This window comes from Chelmon rostratus, chromosome 10 (assembly GCF_017976325.1).
Source record: "Chelmon rostratus isolate fCheRos1 chromosome 10, fCheRos1.pri, whole genome shotgun sequence".
NCBI lineage: Eukaryota > Metazoa > Chordata > Actinopteri > Chaetodontiformes > Chaetodontidae > Chelmon > Chelmon rostratus.
Window position 1 is genome coordinate 28,270,362 of NC_055667.1, and position 24,602 is coordinate 28,294,963.

The following is a 24,602-nucleotide window of genomic DNA, read 5'->3' on the forward strand; positions in this document are numbered from 1 at the left end:
TAACTGCCTTCTCAGGTAAACGGAGGCCAAACGGAGGCCTGACAGCTGAGAGCTGAACCTGCTCAAACAGAAATCTTGTTTTCCATCACACGGCGGGGGCTGCGCGGGGAGCAGCAGATGATTCACAGCTTCAGAGGAAAACCGGGAGGAAATGAGAGGCAGCTTTTTTTTAAAGGGGAGGGGCGGTGGATCTGCCTCTGATACCGAGCCAGAAACAACGACCCTGAGGCACACCAGCAGTAATCAATCTTCACTGACTCTGCCTTGTCTTGTCGTACCTGCACTGTCCGCTGATCGTATCGCAGTTCACATCGGGGGACGCGACGCCCGGCCGAGAGCAGTTGCAGACCTCGCACCCGACCACCGGGTGGCAGCCGAACGTCTGGGGCTCGCACTGGGTGCACTCCGGCTGCAGGGTCCTCGGGGGGCAGATGCAGTCGCCGGTCACCGGTTCACACAACCTCGTGCCACAGCTACAGGCTGGAGGAAAGACGGGAGGGACACAGATCAGTCACAGAAAGTCTGGTTCCACTTCCTGCCTGACTGAGCGCCGATCTGTCGCCCTCTGCGAGGAATAAATGATGCATACGTGTGCAATCAGCGTGACTGAAGCTGATCATTGGCGATCGGACACTCACGTCTGCAGTTGGGGAATCCCCAGAAGCCCGTGGCGCACATGGAGCAGTCTCGGCCAATCACGTTCGGCCTGCAGCGGCACTGGCCGCCGAACGGCTCGCAGGTGTCGCTCTCGGCTCCGACCTCGTGGCAGGCGCAGGGCATCGCCCCGTTGTTGAAGAAGGCGGACAGAGACACCGCCGAGCCGAGGCAGAACGGAGAGGTGGAGGAAGGGCTGGAGGGAGGAAGAGGAGAGAGGAAGAGTCACTCAGTGCATTTTCACTACGCTTGATAAGTAAATGAAATCAGTCTCTAAGAAAATAAAAGTGTTAGATTACTGATTAAAAACATCTGTAAGAACATCTTCTAAGTCTTCATCACTTTTTATGGAAACATGAAGACGACAGATTCGTCCCATCACAGAGACTTCCTGTGCTGACCGTCACAGAAAAACACATGTTCAGTTCTACTGCGAGCTTCCTCTGCTGCTCAGACACTGACTTGATGAAGAAGCTGTTCTGGCCACAGTTGCTGATGAAGTCGTAGGATTTATCCAGAGGTTCCTCGTTCAGGGAGCTGGAGCTGTAGCTCGCCTCAGGCACAACCAGCACGTAATCCTGTGGAGACACAACCGAGGAGGAGGGAGAGGAAGAGAGCAGGAGGAAGAGGGATGAAGATTCTGGAGAAAAGATCAAATCTTCCAACTGCTGGAGCATCAACAAGATGATGTAACTTTTGCTTATGTCTTGTTATTATTTTATATGACTTAGAGCCAATGTGCTGAGAAGGTTTTTCACACACAACTCGACTAGATGTGGTGCTTTTATTGTGAAATAATGAGAAGATGATAAAGAGACGAGGAAGAGGAGGATGGAAACCACTAAACGTATCTGTTACACAGCGGTCAGACCCACCAGCCACAGAGTCTTGCCAGCAGGGATCTGAACTGTGAGGAAGACCTCGTGGTCGGTCACATCCAGAATGATCTGGTTCTCAGAGACCAGGACGTTACGGCAGCCGTAAGCGTGGGGACAGAAGGAGGCGTTGGCGTGGCCTGATGCACAGAAACACAAACGAAGACGAGTTATCGACGGTTATTTATTGATGGTCGCGTCGTGCGGGACGACGCTGCCCGCCGCCTCGAACACTCCCAGGAGCTCTTACCCTGCCAGATCCGCCCCCCGTTAATGTACACCTGCACGGGAAAGGTGGGGTGGAGGGGCTGGTGATAGTGGAGGATGAAGACGTAACGCCCCAGAGCATGGACACGGGTCGAGTACACCGCTGCATTCTGGGTAAAGGGACGATGGAGGAAGAGATGGAAGAGAGACGACAATAAGAATGATGAAGGTGATTTCTTTCTTTGACCCTCTCGTCCTCCATCAGCGTCTGTACCTGCAGTGAATCCAGCCGGACGTGGTCGCCGTTATCTGCCCCGTGGGGGGGTCTTTCTCCTCCCGTCCAGGGTGCCTCGTCGCTCAGGTGCAGAGGAGGAGCGGCCGCGGGGGAGGCCAGGACGGGCTCCTGCACGGAGGAGCTCTGGCCCTCCTTCAGGACCAGAGAGTCTGAGGGGGTCTGGAAGCGGGAGGGGACGCAGGAGGAACTGCAGCAGAGGGGGAAGGAAGAAAAATCTGAATATTATATAATTTATAAAGTCGTTTTGAAGGTGTGTTGGGTTATTATGTGTTCCTTTACCTGTCAGGTGAGAACTGGCCATGAGTGCTGATGCAGTGGACTTTAGGCTCAACCTGCTCCATAGTGAACTGCTCTTTAGGCACCAGGTAGACTTTGTGCTGCAGACAATGAAGAAACACACAGATCTCAAACCGTCCACACAGAAACCAGGTTCAGTCACTTCCTCCCTGCTGTCTGTCCTTTCTGAATGAAAACACGCTCCTGAAAATCTGTAAACCGTCTAATAACACAGAATCCTTCCACGCTGCTCCAGCGTGCTCGTCATGTGACCTCTCTGGGTCAGTCATGTGACGTGGGCGCCGTTCTCACCAGGAAGAAGCTGGCGCGGTCGGAGATGAGCTGGATCTCCGTGTCGGCAGGGAGGGAGAAGACGGCCACTCTGTTCTGTTCATCAACGGCCACGACTCGACACAGGAAGCTGCACAAACACACACACACACAAACACAAACACACACGCATGCACACACACACACACACACACACACACAGACAAACGCACACACACACAAACACTCGCACACGCACACACACACACACACAAACGCACACACACACACACACACAAACGCGCGCACACACACACACACAAACGCGCACACACACACACACACACACACAAACGCGCGCGCACACACACACACACACACACACACACACACACACAGTGATTAACAGCTGTTGATGTAAAGCACAGTCACAGTAACATGTGAACCAGCTGAGTCCACACACCGAGTCCACACAGCATCATCTGAGCCAAGGACGTCAGCCTTCATCCTCCTGTCGACTGCTCGTCATCACATCTACACTCTGTGTTCATGTCAGTCACTTTGCATCATGTCCCATCACGTCTAATGTTATAAACAAGAGGTGTGAAGTGGTGAACCTGAACATCTTTCACGTCTGTGGACTTCTTGCTTTAACTCTTTCATGTAGAATTATGACCAGCTGAGAATGTTTTTATTCTCTCAGATGAACTGGATGCTTTTAAGTTTTCAACTGAAGAAATCTGTTTAACGACCGATAAAACAATCGATATTTTTAATGTGTTGACATATCTGAACATGTTCTAACACTGTTCACTGCTCAGTGCAGAAACGTCCCCTCGTCTTCCAGCTTTTAAAAAGTGTGGGGGCGTGTCGAGCTTTTCAATGTGCAACAGTTTCAGTTCTGTGTTAGACAGTCAGACAGTGGGGAGCTACCACTACAAACTTTTATGTGTTTTTTCTTTGAATATCTTCAGCTACGCTTCATTTCATCAATGATAAACTTCAATCCAGCACGATGTGATTTCATTCCATACGATAAATGTGTTAATCACAGACAACCCGCAGGTCTACCATCATGACCAGCAGCAGTAAGACTGGTCCCGGGTTTGTCCTGTCGAGCAGAGGTCTGAATTTACTCATTTTAAAATGAGACAATTTGACAAACATCTCCTGGTCCCTGATGATCCACATGAATAAATGCAAAGATCAGAGTAACTTTACAAAACGTTTCGTTAAAAGTGAGACAGGAAGCGAGTGAGAAGCTCCTCCGGACAGGTGTTCTTCGTACCTGTACTTGCAGTGCAGCAGGGCGACGCGGTGCTGGTGTGTTCGAGCTCCCGGCATGTTCACGGCGACGGACAGAGTTTGTGGTAGTTCTTCCTCGCTGGAATATTCTACGACCAGAACGTGATCGCCTGGAGACGGCAGACGGCCTCGCAGCTCGACGCTGATCTGCAGCAGAAAAGAGGAAACGTTTCTCTCAGCCTCGGTGTTTCTGCCTCTCGAACATCAGGAGACACTTTCTCTCTCGTTCCCTTCTCTTACGTCGTAGCCACTGCAGACGGCCATGTCCGGGTGGCGCGGGGTGACCTTCTCCGTCGGGCAGGGGCGCGGCAGGTGGTTGTCGTTGACGCAGCTGGCGTCGTTGCCAGAGATGGAGGGGAAGGAGTCCAGAGACAGATACCTGTACAGCAGACAGCTACAGACACACAGAGAGAGCAACAGAGACAAGATGATCATCGTGTCCTCACAAGGACGGAAAGACTGAACGTCCTCACAAGGACGGAAAGACTGAACGTCCTCACAAGGACGGAAAGACTGAACGTCCTCACAAGGATGGAAAGATGAAAATTTAACGTGAGGTTTTCAGGAAGTCGGTCAGGACTATAATTAGATTTTGAATGACAAAACTAGATTTTGTTTAAAGGAACAGTTGAACCTTTTGAGAACTACGCTCGTTTGTTTTTGTGTTTTTTTTTTGTCTGTCCGGTAAATAGAGGATAAAGCCAGCAGCTGGTTAGCTTAGCTTAGCATAAAGACTGAAAGCAGGGGAAACAGCGAGCCTGGCTCTGAACAATATCCGCACATGACATGTTTTATCAGAAAGAGTACAGCTTGCTTTTAAAGTGCTTTGTTTATGACTATTATTTGATCTGGTGCAGTGAATTCTTTGAGTCTTGTTGTCATCATGAGGTTGCCAGGCAACCAGCGGAAAATTCAGAAGGTCACTGCACTTGGCCAAGAAATAGTCCCACACATCCCATAACTTGGTTTTAGACTTGTTTCACCTCTGGACAGAGCCAGGCCAGCTGTTCCCCTCTGTGTGCTAAGCTATGCTAACGGCCTGCTGGCTGTAGCCTCATACAGTATTGACTGTACAGCTGTCTGAGCCGTATTCACCCCCCCTCTAACTGATGATACATGTGCGTACGAACCTCTGGCTGGCGTCAGGTGCAGAGCTGTAGGAGCAGGGCTCAGTGACTCGGATCTGCAGGATGGGAGCTTCGTAGTAGGCGCTGGGCAGCAGGACCAGGTAATCCTGCAGGAGAAACACAGCACCGGCAGTGTTACTGTGGAAATGATCAATAAATACAAGCTGTGCAGACTTCACAGTGAAAACCGAAACGCACTCAGTTCACTTGTGTCGACGTGTTTGTGGGAGTTTTGGTCAAAAAAATCCGTCCATTCAAATCATTGACTCAACAAAACATGACTCGGCTTTCTGTGCTAACGCTGTCCTTACATCACCAGTTAGAGGCTGAAGTGTATCCCAGTGTGTGTGTGTGTGTGTGTGTGTCTGTGTCTGTGTGTGTGTGTCTCACCAGCAGGATCCCCTCAGCCTCTATAACGACAGTCCAGGTTCCCGGGTTCAGAACAAACGGCTCCACAAAGTTGTTCTGGGGAACGTTGACAAACGTCGGCTCCACGCTGGGAGCAAACACGATCTGCTTAGACTGTTCTGAACCTAGAACACACACACACACACACACGCACACACACACACACGTACACACACACACACACACACACACACACACACACACACACACACATACGCACGCACGCACGCACACACAGACACACGCACACGCACGCACACACACACACACGTACACACACACGCACGCACGCACGCGCGCGCACACACACGCACGCATAGTGCATAGTGTTAGATACCGAAACTGAAATTCAACCAAAAAAGAGTGAAAAGTGAATATTGTACATACATTTGAGGGAAAATACATAAATAAAAACATATTGTTATTATTATTATTGTTAGAAAATACCATTAAAATTTGATAAAAATACAAAAATGCAATTATAGTGTCAAAGGTCATAACTCAGTCAGGGTGCACTTTATTTTCTACACACTGCCATTCGCTGTAGATACTCTCTTTTTGTGCAATACTTTTTCATTACTACTGTTTGCTATTTTTGCTATTTTATTATTATGTATATAATTTTTTACTGCTCGCTATTTTGATATTCTATTATGTATAGTTTGTTATTTATAGTCCTGTTTCACTAATTTTCACTTATTTCACTGTGTGTAATGCTGCTGCTGCAGATCAGTCAGTCAGTCAGTCAGTCAGTCAGTCAGTCAGTCAGTCAGTCAGTCTATCTAGTTCAGACACTCTCACATACGTCTCTGCTGCTGCTGTCCTGTTCTAAAACAGTCACAAACACTCACACAGCTGCTGTCTTGTGATTGGTGGAGACCTACCTCCGCGGTTGACCTGATAGGCTGTTATTTTACCACTGGAGGTGGCGCCCTCAGAGTTTACATATCTGAGGATGAAGCGAGTCAGATAGACGTCCGCCTCGTTCACATAAACCTGAAGCTTCACTGCAGTCTACAGGGTCCAGAGGGAGGAGAGGGGCGGGGGGGGGGAGAGAAGAACAAGTGTGGAGGGTGGGAGAAACAAACTCTTAGTCTTAAAACCCTGAACTCTGCTCTGATCTGTGGCCCTGAAGGCGAGAGAGGAAGGAGCGAAGGCCTCCACCAACAGCCGTTCAACACCACCAACCACCACACGCCCCCCCCGTCATCCCGTCATCGTCTCAGCTGATGACAAGATGCTGACAGGGGGCAGGTATGAAGGACAGGAACAGAAAGGAGGAGGAAGAAGATTTCCAGTGAGGAGGCGCAGCTTGTAAACCTGCACTGTGCCCCCTCTGGAGAGGAGGAGGAGGGAGATGATGGACAGAAGGCCAGAAGGAGGAAGAGGAAGCTCGGCACTTACAGTTACCACAGTAGTAGTTCCAGCCGTCCTCTATGACCGACACCCTGCCCAGAACGTCCGAACCCCCCCAGTTTGTGTAGCGCAGCACCACGTGGAAGAGGTCCGGAGCGCTGACCGACACCGACACCAACACTTTGGACTGCCGAGGGACCAGCGAGCAAGGCGGCGGGGAAAAGAGAGGGGGTGATGGGACACGACACAGAGGGAGAGAAAAGCAATGAAGAGAAGCAGGAGAACGTGGAGAACACCAACACCAGGAGAACCCCAGCAGCTGCACCACTCAGAGCAAGCCAGCAACCATTCAGAAGACACTTTGACCCCAAACACGAGCCGACGGGTTTCTCTTCAGACCAACACCTTCCAGCACAAACATCCAGAGCAGCTGAGAAAAGGATCCTTCCTGAAGATCCACTTCTCTGTTTCTGTCCACTCCTCCTCCCACAGAGGAGCGAGTCAATGCTAAACCAGGCTAAATGTTAACCTTTGGAGGCGTGTGCTGAGAGGTGATTCCATCAAAGAGAAACGTCTCTTTAAATGTCCTCACAGCATGCAGACATGGAGCACGGTGCCGTCTATTTCATGCAGCAGGAGCAGAAATGACGAGCCACAGTCACAAATACACAGACAATTCATCAAAAACATATAAAAAGACAATTTTTACTGTGGTTTATATGTTAGAAAACAATCAACAAGAAGTATGCTGATCTGCACTGCTGGACACCTGCAAGTCTATAAATGTGTAATCAATACGTGGCAAATAAAAAACTAAACAGTTTCCTTCAAGACAAAAGCAGCTTTTCGTTTGCATGATTAAATATCTTTAATTAACTGATGCAAGACATTGTCACACCCTTCGTGCCTTTGCTGGACCGATGGTAAAGGTCAAAGGTGAGGGCTGAGAAGTTCCTACCTGGATGGGGGACATCTGAGCGTAGCCTCTCCAGCTGAAGTCCGGGAACTCCAGAGGGTTGTAGCCGAATCGCACCGGCCGGCCGTCCACCGTGGTTCCCTCTTCAATCTCAAACTTCAGGTGATGGAGATCTGGGAAGTAATGATCTGGACGAGGCCTGCAGACACAGTGAGATCAGATTAGAAGGTGAAAGAGCGACCGGAGAAAGGAACAATCTGAACGGTCTTTTTAAATGATGTGGGGGGAGCAGGAACTCACAGATTACACTTGGGTCCCTCCACGTTGGGTCTGCAGCGACAGCGGCCGTTCCTCTCTCCACACGACTGACCCGCTGAGCCTCCGACGTCACACTGGCAACCTAAACACGAGACGGCAGCGCCGCAGAGCTCGAGCTTTGTTTGAAGGGGAAAGCAACAATTCAAAGCTTCGTTCATGAACACTCACCCTGGCAGCCGAAGTAGTTGTGCTCCTGTAGGTTGTAGTAGCCGTCTTTACAGGTAGAGCAGGTCCCACTGCAAGCGTTGGGCTTACAGTGACACTGACCAGTTTCCTGTCAGAGACATTATTAACATGATAATATGAAGCACAGAGACCGATCTCACAGGGCTTTTATTAAGAAAAAGGCTTGTATCTATCATCGTATTGGCTGTTTATTAACGGGCAAAAATAAATTAGCATAATTTCAACACCAAACTGAGTACAAACAGTGTGTGAAACACACTAATTATGCCATCGAACACCTGCTCTGTTTTTGGACACTTCTTCAAAAACAGACCTGACTGTATTTCACACCAACCGCTCAGTATTCAAGGGCGAGTATTCACGTGCTAACTGCATCACAGCATGTAATACTCAGGGAAAAATCACTCTTAAAAGTGTAAAAATAGAAAGGAAGTTCATTTCAGAGGAAGAACTGCACTTTAATTTGCTCACCTGTGCACACTCTGCAACACCGCTGACAGTACCGGCAATGTTACACTCACAGTCTGCAGGAGAGAGAAGACACACAGACTTTACTTCACCTGTGAGCTGCATGTACTGCATTCACACGCGTGAAACACGCAGCGTGTGAGACGTGTATGTGTGTGTTCATCTCACTGGTGCATCCATCGGGAGTATCAGGGGAGAGGTTCCAGTACAGAGGTTTACATCTGTCACAGGCCTGGCCCTCCACGTGAGGACGGCACTCGCACTGGCCCTGCGAGCGTGGAAATAAAGCAAGAAACCCATTTTATTCATTATTACAGGGCTACGACAGCCTGTGACACTGTGTGCAGCATTACAGAACACAATGAAACAGCACATTCACAACATTTTAAAAGCAGAGTAAAACCACAGAATTACAATGTGGGTCAGGAGAGAACAGCTAGTTTTACATTCATACCTGCTCTTACACCAGAAATAACCACATTATTACACTATTTCCCAAACAGTATGAGGTTTAATATCTATGTGCTGCATATGTAAAAAAAACAAACTCTACCTATAAAATATCTGATGAAATTATCTCAGCTTTCTTTAATATAATCTGTTAAAACATAACATGAGCAGTTTCATAAATAAAGACAGGAGAGCTCACCACAGGAGGCTGCACCGCATACTGGACGGAGCCGGCCGGGTGGCAGCTACCAGCTGGAAGAGACAAAGACAGAACAAACACTGCGGATAGACTGTGAGGACGGCCGTGCGCGTTGGAAGTGTAAGCGTAATGTATGCATATCAAAATATCTGTAATTTCAGATGTTTGTAAGTTAGCTGGCATTTCATTGGTTCCATCTTCATCAGCTGCTGTTACCTGCTTCCATTCTGTTTGTATGTAACTGTAATAAACAGCAGCTCCTCCAGCACACTGACATCAATTCTGAGCTTTTCCTGCAGGCTAATCGTTTGTTTTGTCGGGTATCAATACAGCAGCGTACTGCTTCAGCTAACTCTGATATCACACACACACACGGCCTGCAGCTGCTGCGAAGACACGCGAGACTGAAGTTCATATTTTAAAGCCTGAAAACCTTTTGTTAACTTAAAAACCATTATTCTTCCATTGTTATTTGGAGTTTGCTAATTAGCCTAGCTGACATAGCAACAGTAGCATGTAGCTAGCTGATTAGCTTGGCTGCTGATTCTCATTAAGTTCTATAAAAAACAATATGTCAACAATATGCATGAATGTGTTTACAAGAGTTTCTATTCTACTTTTCAAGTTAGCTAACTCACGTGTGTGTGTGTGTGTGTGTGTGTGTGATTAGCTGGAGGTCACATTAACTGCAGCTGTCACACCTCCCTTCCATTATGTTAGACAGATGAGAATTTGCCTGTGTTTACCTTGTGTATGTGCTGTGTGTGTGTGTGTGTATGTGCTCTGTGTGTGTGTGTTGTTACCTTGGCAGTTGGGGAAGCCGTAGGAGCCGTGTGCACAGCTGTCACACCTGAGTCCCACCACGCTGGGCAGACACACACATTGGCCGGTCACCTGGTCACAGCTGGTGTAACGGGAGCCTTCTGCAGAACACTGGCAGGCTGCAACACACACATCACACACTCCAGTTATTTACCTGTCTCACCTGGTCAGTGTTTGTTTAGCCGATGGCTTAAAAACGAAGTCTGGAAATCATTTGGTAATAAACAGTTTAGGTGTTTCTATTATTTTGTCCATGTGTAGACCAAAGTGCAAACAGGTCAAATTACTTCCTGAGAAATATGAAAGCATCAGAAACGTCTACAAAACAAAGTTCAGTGACTTACGTGTACAGCTTGGGTAACCATAGTAACCAGGAGCACACTGGTCACATGACGCTCCGCTGTAATTGGGCTGGCAGTGGCAGTGACCCAACGCCGTGCAGCTGGTGTCCAATGAGGTGCGAGGATCACAGGTGCACACTGAGGAGAGCAGTAGTGAGACATCTTGTTAGAGGACAAATAAGAACCAGTAAAAGTCTTTGTGGGCCAGTGCGCGTCATGTGATCCTGCAGTACCGAATGCGGCCACTAGGCAACAAATGAAGCCGTGCTTTACATTAGCATGTTGGTTGTGCTGCTAGCTGGCGGGAACCAAGAAGTTCTACTGATTTTAACATATTACAATTAGAGGAAATCAGGGACACGTTTGCTTCTCTTCACTTTAATCTAAAGTGTTCTTTCAAATTGTGGGAGAAGAACACATGTTTGCTGTTTTCCAACCCAGTCCAGGGATTCAAAGAGTGAACCCTCTAACCATCCCTGTCCCACACCTCAGAGTCTCCTCTCCTTATAACTGTATTATTGTGTCCATTTCTGCAGCTGGATTTATTCTACTTTACACTGAAGAGGTGAAACCTCAATAAAGCATCGTAAAATTTAACGAGCCAATATAACACCTCATAGGAAGGTGCTTAAAGTGAAGCGTTTCCATGTGCGTCTCTCCATGTGAGTCCACATGTGCTCAGTCCAACAGGATGTCTCTCTTTTCATTACAACACGAGGGGATCAGCTGCACCAGGCGTTTAATCAGGCTGTCATTTCAGCGTTCTGACTGTGTGTGTGTGTGTGTGTGTGTGTGTGTGTGTGTGTACCTTGACAGTTGGGGTACGAGTGGAATCCAGATCTGCACTGTTCACATCGAGGCCCCTGGAACTCCGGTTTACACAGACAACGACCGGACGCATCGCAGCCTTCAGGTAACGAGCCGACCGTGCTGCAGCCGCACACTGCAGACACAAAATCACACCTTCAGACGCTTCTCACTGACGTTTCACTCAACAATCACTGCACACTGTGTGACACGCAGCAGCCACACGTGACTCACGCTGGCAGAGCGGGTAGTTAAAGTAGCCCGGGGCACACCGGTCGCACTCGTAACCCTGGAAACCGCTCCGACACACGCCGTAACCAGTCACCAAGTCACATGACCCGTCCAGACAGCCAGGACCTGAACACTGACAGGCTGCAGGAACACACACACACACACACACACACACACACACACACACGCACGCACACACACACACACACACACACACACACAGAGTCAGACAAACAGCACCAACAGAAGAAAATAAACAACTAACAAAGACAAAGAGATTAAAGTAAAAAAAAGTTAAATCTATCAGAGTTTATTTTAGTCTGTGTGTTTATCAGCTTCTCTGACTGACGGCAAGGTGTGAAACTATTAACAGTGTGTGCGTGTGCGTGTGTGTGTCTGTGTGTGTGTCTGTGTGTCTGTGTCTGTGTCCGTGTGTGTGTGCGTGTGTGCGTGCATGTGTGTGTGTGCGTGTGTGTGCGTGTGTGTGTGTCTGTGTGTGTGTGCGCGTGTGTGCGTGTGTGTGTCTGTGTGTGTGTGCGTGTGTGTGTCTGTGTGTCTGTGTCTGTGTGTGTGTGCGTGTGTGTGCGTGTGTGTGTTTGTGTGTGTGCGTGTGTGTGTGTGTGCGTGTGTGTGTGTGTGTGTGTGTGCGTGTGTGTGTGTGTGTGAGGCTGCTCCTGGGTGGTAAACTAACACAGGACGAACAAACAAACCGACAAACGGAGCGTCTGGACCTCCTGACTCTGTTTGTGTTTGTGCACACTTTGGATCCATTAAACTCACCTGCAGCAGAAACTCTGCTGAGCTCACGTTCACGCAGTAAAGTCATTAAAACAAATATCATTTAGTTCCTACTGAGATTGAAGAAGGTGAGGAGGAGGAGGAGCTGCTGCAGCCACAGACAGCTGCTCAGGATGAAGCTGTGATAACACCTGTGTTTCTCGTACCTTTAACTTCTGTACGTGTCTTTTTTATCGTATTTGCTCTTATTGTGTAAAAAGCAGCACCTGAGAAACAGCTTCACTGCGGTTTGCTGAATATTGAATATTGAGAGAATGACTGAATCCTACCTTAAAAAATATTCTGCAGCCTTTATGTTTATAGTCAAAAACCATCACGTCACAAAATGAACACGATGACAGTCTGTTATTTGATTGGCTGACTGGCAGAAAATGAAGCAACAACTATTTGGTCATCAGGACAGATGTTAAATATATTTGATTCCAGGTTTTTCTTTGTTTCATTATTGTTGTAAATTAAATATTTCTGGGTGTTGTGGAGTTTGTTGGACATGTGATGATGTGACCTCGTGGTCCAGGATGGTTTGACCATTTTTTAACCGATGAACTGAGAAAAAAACGGGCAGATTCATCACTAATGAAAAGAATCCTGAGTTGTTCTGCAGTCTCTCCATGCGACCACCTCTCACCCTGACAGTTGAGTCCGTAGAAACCTGGAGCGCAGGTGTCGCAGTGGTCTCCGGTGAAACCCGGTTTACAGACGCAGGTCCGAGTTCGGGGATCTGGCCTGCAGGAGTTGTCCACAGTGCCGGCTGCGCTGCACTCGCAGTCTGCAGAGAGATGGAAACAGGTTTACTGGCAGTCAATAAAGTTATTTCTGATAACAGCTGTTAAAAAAACAGTAGAGCAGGGATTTATTCTCCATGATGAGAATGAACACTGAGGCTGGACTCAACAGATTATCACATTTCAATCACAACATCAACACCTGAACAGGTGAGAGAACACGAGGAGACACAGTCCAAAGGTACGTCATCAGCCCGTCTCCTCACTCATTTGATCAGATTTGACTGTTGACATTTTTAATTACTGGGATTAACCTCTTTGCATGTCTGAACTCAGTCCATGTATTTACTGATCCAGGATCAGCAACAGGCAGCAACAGAACAACACAGGAAAACACATGAACTGAGAAAATAAAGGACTGACTGATGATCTCTCCTGCTGGTTTGGCCTCGCCGTTGTTGCTGTTGGTGGGATATGTGGGGATGGCTGATGGACAGAGAGAGACGGAGACGTTAGACGCCATTTTTTATTCCGGTTTTCAGTTTTTACTTTGCGGCTGGATCCGACAGACGGTTTCTCTGCGGCTGTGACTCACGGTAACAGTCGGGGAAGTTCACGAAGCCGCTGGCGCAGGAGTCGCAGTTCTCGCCGCTGTAGTTCGGTTTGCAGAAACAGCGTCCGGTCAGATCCTCGCAGGTACCGTCAGTAAACTCTGACTGACAGTCGCAGCCTGCAGAGAGGCACAGGGAGGAAGAAGAGGAGGGGGGAGACAGCGTGCATGATATAAACCAGAGACATGTCAAACGTGACCATCGTGTGATTCGACAAACGGCCGGCACTCACGCGAGCAGGCCAGCGGGGACTCGATGGGGTGGTCAGGTGACCTGTAGTAGGTGGGGATGCAGCGCTCGCAGTTGACTCCAGTGGTGTGATGCTGAAACACAACAGGACAATAAAACGCTCTGACTGTGTGCGAGCACGTTAGTGTGCATGTGATTTTGTCAGAGCTCGTGTTACCTGACAGTTGAGGCAGACTCCTCCTCCTCTGTTGTGTCCGTGGACGTCCAGACTTCCTCTCCTCTGATCAACCTCGGGGTCGTAGTAACAGTCGAACGAGTGGCGGTGACAGTTACACGCTGCAACGCACAAACAGACGAGCAGCGGGTGACTCACGGCGACATGTTTCTCTCTGCAGACTCATTCTAACAGACCAAACACAACACTGATAAACTGATCATTACAAGCTTCCACCTGGAGGCTCAAACCTGCTGCAAGCCAGGAGAAAGACGAGAGGACACTCAGAGAGGACACTCAGAGAGGACACTCAGAGAGGACAGCAGTCAGTCAGTGTAACACCTGAGAACAGCCTCACTTCAAATGAAGCCGTCGTTTTGAAGCCCGTTTCCTCCGACAGGTGTTCACTCAGGGAGGAGATCACACGCTGCGCTCAGGATCAGCATGTTTCCAAACAAACGCAAAACGGACAGAAACGAGAGAAACTGCAATTAAAAGACCACACGGCTGCATCGCTTCCTGACGGGACGCTCGATGAAAGTCAGTTACCAGCAGAAACCGGATATTTAAAGAATCATAAAAGGGTTTTTTTATGTGTGATTACAGAGATCAAAGCTGTCACACGTTTGATTTTCATTCAAAGAGAGATGAAACAACACGACAGCAGCTGAAACACCTGAGACTAACGCATGTATACGAGGATCAAGCTACTAATGAAACTATCCACACGCCCTTTAACACTGCTGACGCTGGGGGGTGAAGACTATCCCAGCATGCACTGGGTAAAGAGGTGAGTGATAAATGATTATTATAATAGAACACATTGTGCTATTCAAAATAAACCCTCACAGATAAATATCATTTCTGTGCTTTCATTGAAACATCTGGTTTCTCTCCGGTTCAACATTTAATCTATGAGTCTCGCTTTTTTACAGCTCTGAAGACAGATGTTCATGTTTGTTCGGCTGTATGACAACAGGAAGGAGTCCAGGCAACCAGCTGAAGAAGGAGAAGAAAAAGGAGAAGAAGAAAAGCAGAAGAAAAAGGAGAAGAAGGAGGAGAGGAAGGAGGAGGAGAAGGAGAAGGGGGAGAAGGAGGAGGAGGGGGAGAAGGAGGAAGAAGAAAAAGAAGAAGAAGAAGAAGGAGAAGAAGAAGGAGAAGGAGAAGGAGAAGGAGAAGGAGAAGAAGGTGAAGGAGGAGGAGGAGGAGGAGGAGGAGGAGGAGGAGGAGGAGGAGAAGGATAAGAAGGAGAAGGAGGAGGAGAAGAGGAAAAAGAAAGAGAAGAAGAAGAGGAAAAGCAGAAGAAGAAGGAGAAGAAGGAGAAGGAGCAGGAGAAGGAGAAGAGGAGGAGGAAGAAGAAAAAGAAGAAGAAGAAGAAGAAGAAGAAGAGGAATAAGAAAGAGAAGAAGAAGAAAAGCAGAAGAAGAAGGAGAAGAAGGAGAAGAGGAATAAGAAAGAGAAGAAGAAGAAGAAGAAAAGAGGAGGAGGAAGAAGAAGAAGAAGGAGAGAAATGACAAGGAAATGAGTTCCTGTGTGACTGATGAAGCCCAAACTTACACAAGAAGATCAATACCACGCTCATGTCTGTACAGAACATGTGGTTAGCTTAGCATAAAGACTGGAAACAAGGGGAAACTGCTAGCCTGACAAAAACTAAATCTGTAACCCAGCACTTCTAAAGCTCAATATTCACACATGCAGGACTCTTTCTTGGGCGAGTGGCTTCCTCCTCGTCACCATCGTGAAGTTTCAATGACCGAGTGTCTGAACTTCATCTGAGATAAAGAAAGAAAGCGTTTGCTTCAGACGCACGCGGCCATGAAATCCAGACCCGCCTTTCCTCTTCAAACAGAGCAGTGAAACCCTGATAGAGCTCTCTGCTCTTATCTGCCCCTCAGCGCCCGGGAGGTGCCGGCTGAATAAACCAGCGCTCCTTTATCCTCCAGCTCCTGATAGCACTCAATGTTTTTCTCAGACTTCAGGGACATTGGAGGTTTTTCCTCAGACGGACTATCGAGTGCAGTGAGTCAGGTGATAAACCAGACCAGAATAACTCGCCCCTGCAGAGCTCCAGGCTGGGTTAGAATCTCCTCCATGACTCTTTACCCTCATCAGTGTTTTAAAGAGGCTGAAACACGACGCTGCGGCCTCCTAACGTCTGTAATGTCTGAACAAATCTGAGCATCTCCACGTATTATCAACAATAAAAGCACTCAACTGCAGCTCCCATGAGGCTTTGCTGCAGCAGGTATAGACCGAACACATCAACAAACGCCTGTCTCTTTCTCTCTGCAGTCTTCTTCATATCAGGTTGGCCTTCAGTGACCTTTCTGCCACGGCGATGCTCACGCTGTTCCTGTTAAATATAACTGCAGCTTCGATAAGAAAAAGACACCCGACAGACAGGACGCAGTCACAGAGGGGGCGCCTTCAGCTGATCATCTCCATGAAACGCTTCAAAGAGGCCGATACGCCCATCATCTATATTCTATATATACTGTCCTACAAACACACTGAACTGACACACAATCTCTAGTCTGCATTTTTAAAACAGCAAATGTTTTTCAATCTGTATGCCTGCAGGACTTATGAAGACAAAAAGCATTATTTCACGTTAATCACAACTTCAATACGAGAGAAGAAAAGTCTTTTGGAAAAACAAAACAAAACAAGGAATTTCCCTGATGTCTAATCCAACAACCTGAACTGACAGTAAAGAAACAACACAGGTTTTCAATAATGGATGAGCCATTTTTACACCACTGATGAGTTATTATGAGTCTTCAGTAAGAATCATTTGTCTGTTCAGGATTTTAAAGCACACAAGCAACATTTGTCTCAGTTACTATTATTACAAGCAGATAATATGTAGAAAAAAGGAACACAGAACCAGGTAGAGAAGGAAAGAAAGTACAGTAAAAAGTTAATAAATGAATAAAATACAGGACAACAAGTAAAAAACTGTGCAGGACATTATCAAAATAATGAAAAAGGGGAAGATTTTTTCCATTTCACAGAAGAATGAGCCCCGTTCATCAGCTTAATGAGACATTTTTTTTCCAGAGTTTGCCACTGAGAAAACGACAAACGATGTCTGACTCCAGCAGCAGGAACATCTGCGTGACCCCCCAGCACAAACAGAGATATCTAAAATATGTTTTATTCACGTATATTTACCCAGAATGCCTGAAACATTTTTCATTCCAAACGCTGAACAGTGACACAGTTCAGAAAGTTATCAGGAACGCAGCCTGCAGCCGTGTGTGTGTTCAGCCTCGTTAAATTAAAGCCGACTAAAAGAAAACACATTCCTCTGCAGGGGTCACTGATTACACTGTGTGTGTGTGTGTGAGTGTGTGTGTCTGTGTGTATGTGTGTGTGTCTGTGTGTGTGTGTGTGTGTGTGTGTGTGTGTGTGAGAGAGACCAAGCACGAGGTCTTCCATGCATGCTCGAGCATGTGTGTCAGTGCTCGGTATCAGGCGGTACTCACGTTCACACTCGTTGGCGCTGTAGGTCGTGGCCGGTTTCCACGGCAACTGGTGGTATCCTGGGCAACACTGGTCACATGACACACCGCAGGTGTTGTGCTGACAGTCGCACTGTAACCTGTAAACAACAACAACAACAGGTGAAGTACAGTACACGCACGCACGCACGCACGCACGCACGCACACACACACACACACTCTGGGCCATGCTGAGGTGTGAATCTGAATCTCAGCTCATCGTGTTTTGGGTAAAACATCATCTGAACTTCTCTGAAAGTTCACCTTCCTCCTCCTCTTCTTCTTCACTTCAAACAGGAGAGAGACAGAAAGAAAGACGGGGAGAACCAAAGAGTTAACGCCTCTCCTTCGTCTCACTGCTTCACTCACTTTTAATCGGATTAGTCGAGTTTGGCCAAAACACAGCAGGAGAGAAAAGCTCTGAACGTCACTCTGACAGATGTCTGGAGTCAGAGGGGAGGAAACAAACACACCAGACCACAGTCCTCTTTCTGAAACAACTGTTTTCTGAATGAAAATCTCAAAGACTCAAACTGTGGCTCAAAGTAAACGAAGCCTTCATGTAGAAAGACGAGGCTGTTCTGATGACCCCCCCCCCCCCCGAACTGAAAACTGAAAGAGGAAAATAGCCGGACTTCATCTTCAACAGACCGAACCAGAAGCAGCAGAGGGCTCCTCCTCAGACTCCTCTGATCCGGGACACCTCCCGCTGGGCGCTGGGATCCAGATATAATATAATCATCTTATTACCATAATGCTAATAAGACGAGAGGAACGGTGACGCCATGTCACAGAAAAGTTCAGGTTGACCTCATCGCTCGACTGGCACGGTCACATGACGCTGCTCGCTGTGTTAGGAAGTGTAGGTATTAAAAAAAACACTTCATCCTGCTCCTCATTCTGATTGGCTCAAGCTTCAGTCTGAGCCAATCAGAATGAGGACAGTGATCTGGAGCCAAGTGAAAGTGAGTATCAGTCTTTATGCTCCTTGTTTTGTTATCTTGTAGTTATTGTTGTTATTTTATCAGTTTTATATGATCCATCAGATTTTTTGATGCTTCCTGTTTGTTTTATTGTTTTAGTGGCTGATTTCACACCTGAGCCTGCAGACTAACACACACCTCTGTCGGTGTGAAGGAGCAGCTGTGCTCACTCACTGTGTTCAAACATAAAAACACAAACTGTGCTCGTACCCGGGCGGATGAAGCGCCGCTCGCTGCTCCGACCTTCAGTTTCACTTCATGTTTTCAAACGAGAAGAATGCAGCGGCTGTTTTGGGAATCGGCGTCTGAGTAACGGAGGCGAGAGATAAGACGCACACCTGCAAACCGAGCTGGACCCGCCTGCAGTCAGCTGGTTCTTCCTCTGTGAGCTCGGGCTGATATCAGCGTGTGTTCACTGCGGCTTGTTACAATCAGTTTGTGTTTGGGAGTATTTGGCTCTTGAGGAGCCTGAAGGTCTCTCTGCTGTGGGAGGTGTGTGGCTGTGGGAGGTGTGTGGCTGTGGGAGGTGTGTGGCTGTGGGAGGTGTGTGGCTGTGGGAGGTGTGTGACGGCGCTCTGCTCGGTGCTGATAACACGTCTGTGTATTGTGTTTCAACAGCTTTCACCTTTACTATCAGATCCCGTCGTTCTGCGTTCAATTCACACGCTCGCTCATGCCTCCCTCGGCTCCCTCGCCCCCCCTCGCCCTCCCTCTCTCTGCGTCCTTCTTTCCTTTCCTCCCTGGCCAGCAGCTCCGTTCAAGCGTTTTAGGAAATGACTTTCAATGGATGGCTTCCACCCAAACTCACTACTTCCTGGTTCGTTAGCGGTGGGCCTGCAGCTTCCTGACGGAGCAGACTGAGCTTTGCCTCGCAGGATGCTGCTGCACTTCTTTAGAAAAGAGAAATAAATCATTTTACATGATTTTATGCAGCCATGTAATCTACTTTTAGCTATATTTCATTAGTCTGTGCTGTGATTTGATGCTTTATCCTGATTATTTTCATCCTTACTCTAATTTTACGTAGATTTTATTATTTTATTCTGTGGTTTTATGAATTGTCTTTTTATTTTCATCCTTATTCTCATTATCAAGGTTTTATTCTCCATCTTATTTATTTTCTATTTGTTTTAACGTCCGTTCTTTCTTTTCTATGTAAAACTCTCACTTGGTGATTTCTTTCTTGTAAAGCCCTTCGAGCTGCACTTCCTGTCTGAAAGCTTCTATATAAATAAAGTTTATTATTATCATTAACACCAGACCGAACCGGTCAACACCGACCAGGACACTGACCCGAGTCAGTGATCAGTGAGAATATTCATGACTAAAGATCGTCTTTGATCAGTGTTTCCATCCCAGCACAGCCTCAGTCGAGACGACTGATTTGACCTTTAAAAAAACGCTCATGTTGTTTATTTCGAGGCGTCCTCTCACGTCCTCATTTAAAGCTCAGCATTACTGTGAATTACAGTGTTTGCTTCCATCAGTGCTTTCACTCCAGCTGAGGTAAACTCACTGAAGAACAGCGCTTCACCCTGAGCACGCCCCCCTCACCATCATAACGCCGTCTGTGGTCGGCGGCCTTCAAACTGCAGACTCTCGGTCATCATAATATCAGCGGAGCGGCTTCAGGTCGAAGCTTTCAGTCACCTGACCTGCAGTCAGCCGACCCGCCGCCGTCTGTAACCCACCTGCTGGATATAACCTCGCTAAACAAAGTCGGGCATTGATGTCGGGTTCAGATCTACATTCCTTCCCTCGATGAGGTCGGGAGGGATTCATTTAAATTCCTCGTCCCCAAACACCTGCCTGCATCAAACAGGTGCACATACAGACAGACAGATGTAGATACACAGCGGCTGCATGACTCGAGGGACACGTCTGAATGTTTGAGGAGCGTCTGGAAGCTTTTCCTAAGAACATGAACTACAACAGGCTGTCAGCCCCCCTCCCTGCTCTCTGTTTAAAATACCAGAAGTCTCCCCCAGTCCATCACAGGTAGAGCTGTTATAAAGCAGAGGTTACATCTGAAGGAGTCCTGTCTCTGTCCTCAATCAGTCTTCAATGTGTGAAACATCCTGATGAGTCACAAAGTAAACACTGATCTCCTGAAGCTCAGTCCACCGTAGAGACAGACAGCTGAAGGTGAGACACATCTACATCTGCCTGTCTGTCTGTCTGTCTGTCTGTCTGTCTGTCTGTCTGTCTGCCTCCTGAAGCTCAGTCCACTGTAGAGACAGACAGCTGAAGGTGAGACACATCTACATCTGTCTGTCTGTCTGTCTGTCTGCCTGTCTGCCTGCCTGTCTGTCTGTCTGCCTCCTGAAGCTCAGTCCACTGTAGAGACAGACAGCTGAAGGTGAGACACATCCACGTCTGTCTGTCTGTCTGTCTGTCTGTCTGTCTGTCTGCCTGCCTGTCTGTCTGTCTGTCTGTCTGTCTGTCTGTCTGTTGCAGCACTGTGTTAACTCTCGTCTGGGCTGCAGCCGACTGATTGGCTGTCAGGACGGGAAACACCTGGAAATGTCAAACAACCTGCTGTCCTAACTTTGACTCTGTATTTCTCTGAATACTTTTACTCTGTATTTCTCTGAATACTTTTACTCTGTATTTCTCTGAGTACTTTGACTCTGTATTTCTCTGAATACTTTTACTCTGTATTTCTCTGAATACTTTTACTCTGTATTTCTACTCTGTATTTCTCTGAATACTTTTACTCTGTATTTCTACTCTGTATTTCTCTGAATACTTTTACTCTGTATTTCTCTGAGTACTTTAACTCTGTATTTCTCTGAGTACTTTGACTCTGTATTTCTCTGAATACTTTTACTCTGTATTTCTCTGAGTACTTTGACTCTGTATTTCTCTGAATACTTTTACTCTGTATTTCTCTGAATACTTTTACTCTGTATTTCTCTGAGTACTTTTACTCTGTATTTCTCTGAATACTTTTACTCTGTATTTCTCTGAGTAGTACTTTTACTCTGTATTTCTCTGAATACTTTTACTCTGTATTCCTCTGAGTACTTTCTATTCTTTCTCAGCTAACGAGGGAGGTATTACAATCGCTGCTTGTGCTGTTTGAAGGAGGTTCATTGGAGAACTGGACCTCCATCATGTCAAAAACCCTCTATCTTCATCAGATTAGCACTGTGATCAGGTAAACTGAGCTGCACCTGACGACGCTACTGTGAGAGAAAACCCTGTCAGCAAACGAAGCAGCAGGTCTTCCTGGAGAACGAATGTTTAAGTCGCTGCATCACTAACGAGACGAGGTGTGAACACGAACAGATACTCACCAGTGGGACACACGTCTAAAGGTTCAGTCTGGGTCGTATATTAATTAGTGTTGAGAGACTCTTCCTCAGCTTGCCTCCCTCCTCTCCCTCAACATGCTAACTGAATTTTGTTCTGTACTCACAGAGGAATCACGTCTGCAGCAGTTCCTTCCTCTTCATGCTTCATCATTGTCTCCACACTTCGCTAACACTCAGCCCCCCCCCGCTGATGATGAATCCAGATGTCGTCTCACCTCTCAGCTCTGGTCCTGAGCTGGAGGTGATGCAGCTAAGTGAAGCCACATGGTGCTGAACTGTGTGTGTCTAATGAGGCCAAATAAACTAATAAACTCAGAGAACAGATTTTTTATGATATGTTCAGCAGCTAAAGCTGGTTTTCTAATTCTAACTTATTCTAATAATTTAGGGTACAAACACTTGCTTTATCCTCTATCATCAGCATGTTTGGGTCTGAATGAGCACAATAATCATACAGAACATTAATTATTCTGTACAGTTCATGGTTTTTACTCCAAATCTTTGTTTCCTCTGTGATTACAGAATAAATCAAAGGCACCAAACATCACACGGTTTGACACTTCAGCACGTACGAGTGTTGCAGGCGAGCTGCTCATTTGGTCCTGCAGAGTATCACTGAAACCTCTGGTTTCATTTATATATTATTAACATGACATCTGCAATATAAACACACACTGAACGTCAGGAGAGCGCAGTGCACGTAGCCTTCCAGGCATTTACAGTAAGAACATCTCCAGGGGATTCGAACGGCGCCCAGTTTATTCTCCAGAGATGAGTATCAATGTGCTTCATCACCATAATCTCCTGAAATCCCTCTAAGAAATAAAGGGAGTGAGGCCAGGACTCGTTCAGTATATTCAGGCTGACTGTGCCGAGGGTTCCTCTTCATCAGCCGTCAGACGCTCTCCGTTAAACCGCCGTACATTATCACGGCAGTCTAAACACCTCCTGTGGTGTAAATATCTGCCTCTGCTCACGCTGAGGGTGTCAGACACACATTAAAGAACACAATCTGTACGAGACCTCGCCTGCAGAGCCGTTCAAACAGCCCCGTGCAGTTTGCACTGAATGACACATAATTGTGTTTTGGAAGAGGTTTTAGATGGCGGTCTGATGAGGTCTGCACTCAACATGTTCGCTGCATTAACATGAAACAAGATTAAACGTGCAGAGAAGACGTAAAGAAGAGGAGAAAACACAATCATATGGACAGAAGTCCGTCCTGCACGAGTGTGAAGACGTGTGTGAGCGTAAGCAGACACACACGCCTCCTCACAGTAACTGCGGCGGCCCCGAGATATTACAAACAGCCATCAAACACACGGCGTCCACATCTGTCTGCTCTGAAGCCAGAGCCACGAATAGCAGCGGACATGAGGCGGGGGACACGCGGATGTGGCGGCGGCGGACACCCGGCTGAGCGCTGCTCTGCTCAGTGTCTGTGACAAACACACACCAACACGGTGTGACTGCGGATCGCTGCAGCAGATCAGAGAGTCCCCGCCCACCTGACCGGCTCATCACTTCAGTGTTTAAACAGCGAGCCAGGAAACGAGCAGGTGACCCACAGATGTTGTTCTGCTGCCGGGGTAACCGGTGTGGTCTGAACCTGCCGCAGTCAGGTGCATTTCTCTGCAGGTAAACAGCAGATCAGCTTCTCTCGGCTCTCTCCCAGATCTTCAGTCTCTATAAAAACCGTCGTCGTGTCGTCAAGGGGGCGCCTCCCAGCAGCTTTATATTCACCTCCACTGCACATCCAACTGTCTGACACCTCCACACCTCCACACCTCCACCCGTCTCCCTCTCCTCCCTCTAAATCCCTCCTTTCTCCCCAAATCATTCATGTGCAGCTACATGGAAAGAGCTCCATCACCGGTTCATGAGAGGCCTCCAGATACCTGCAACAGGCCGCTGCGAGTGTGGTGATGCATGTGTGTGTGTGTGTGTGCGTGTGTGTGTGTGTGTGTGTGTGTACATGCAGGAAGGACAAGACAGACAGACAACAAATATTTATAAGCGAATACTTGTGTGTGTGTGTGTGTGTGACTCATGATGGAGTTGACAGTAATGACGGCTTATTGTAAAATCCTCCACAGCCTGCAGGCAGCAACACACACACACACACACACACACACACACACACACACACACACACACTAATAAACTGTACACACACCTACTTCCGTACTCACATACAGACTACAAAGTTAGAAACACACTCACATGTATTATTAAATTAATCACACTGTCCACTTCCCCTACAGAGACCTACACTTATCTGACACACACACACACAGCCACACACACACACACACACACACAAACACACACACGATCTGCATAACATCCACATAAACTAAAACAAGCTCCATCTTGCTCTCGTTCTGCTTCAGCACTAAACACTAATCAGAAAACACTTCTTCATCTCCATCGTCTTCCTCTCCACCTCCTGCTGCTTCACTCCCATAAAACTGTTTAAACAAATATATCTTATCTTATTTGTGTTGCAGGTCTGCAGACACACATGAAAGCACACAGCACACAGTAACTGAGACCCGAGCTTCAGATCAGAGCCACAGCTCGAGGGGCTGAATTTTGCTTTGGCAGTGTTGTGTGGTGAGAGTGTGTGTGTGTGTGTGTGTGTGTGTGTGTGTGTGTGTGTGTGGAGTGGTTAGATGACTGAGTCACTGTAATAACATAAATCATTTTTATAACCTGCTGTGTTTACCAAGGTTTCCTCTTATCTT

General features: G+C 47.3%; 1 protein-coding gene across 1 annotated transcript in view; it reads right to left on the bottom strand.

Moving 5' to 3' along the window:
- The window catches only part of lama5 (laminin, alpha 5), a 90,923-nt gene that overhangs the window by 30,350 nt on the left and 35,971 nt on the right, over positions 1–24,602 (bottom strand). Inside the window, exons 7-35 of the mRNA XM_041945610.1 lie at positions 17,540–17,655; positions 14,052–14,170; positions 13,878–13,968; positions 13,630–13,764; positions 13,458–13,520; positions 12,938–13,078; positions 11,515–11,652; positions 11,282–11,416; positions 10,477–10,611; positions 10,114–10,251; positions 9,311–9,363; positions 8,830–8,929; positions 8,665–8,717; positions 8,176–8,281; positions 7,990–8,089; positions 7,732–7,888; positions 6,302–6,431; positions 5,400–5,542; positions 5,013–5,116; positions 4,123–4,276; positions 3,866–4,029; positions 2,620–2,728; positions 2,311–2,408; positions 2,011–2,218; positions 1,780–1,906; positions 1,530–1,669; positions 1,117–1,232; positions 639–850; positions 279–480 (exon numbers count right to left, since the gene is read on the bottom strand). Of these exons, the coding sequence (XP_041801544.1) occupies positions 279–480; positions 639–850; positions 1,117–1,232; positions 1,530–1,669; positions 1,780–1,906; positions 2,011–2,218; positions 2,311–2,408; positions 2,620–2,728; positions 3,866–4,029; positions 4,123–4,276; positions 5,013–5,116; positions 5,400–5,542; positions 6,302–6,431; positions 7,732–7,888; positions 7,990–8,089; positions 8,176–8,281; positions 8,665–8,717; positions 8,830–8,929; positions 9,311–9,363; positions 10,114–10,251; positions 10,477–10,611; positions 11,282–11,416; positions 11,515–11,652; positions 12,938–13,078; positions 13,458–13,520; positions 13,630–13,764; positions 13,878–13,968; positions 14,052–14,170; positions 17,540–17,655 (3,687 nt within the window). The remainder of the gene's footprint in view (positions 1–278; positions 481–638; positions 851–1,116; positions 1,233–1,529; positions 1,670–1,779; positions 1,907–2,010; positions 2,219–2,310; positions 2,409–2,619; positions 2,729–3,865; positions 4,030–4,122; positions 4,277–5,012; positions 5,117–5,399; positions 5,543–6,301; positions 6,432–7,731; positions 7,889–7,989; positions 8,090–8,175; positions 8,282–8,664; positions 8,718–8,829; positions 8,930–9,310; positions 9,364–10,113; positions 10,252–10,476; positions 10,612–11,281; positions 11,417–11,514; positions 11,653–12,937; positions 13,079–13,457; positions 13,521–13,629; positions 13,765–13,877; positions 13,969–14,051; positions 14,171–17,539; positions 17,656–24,602) is intronic.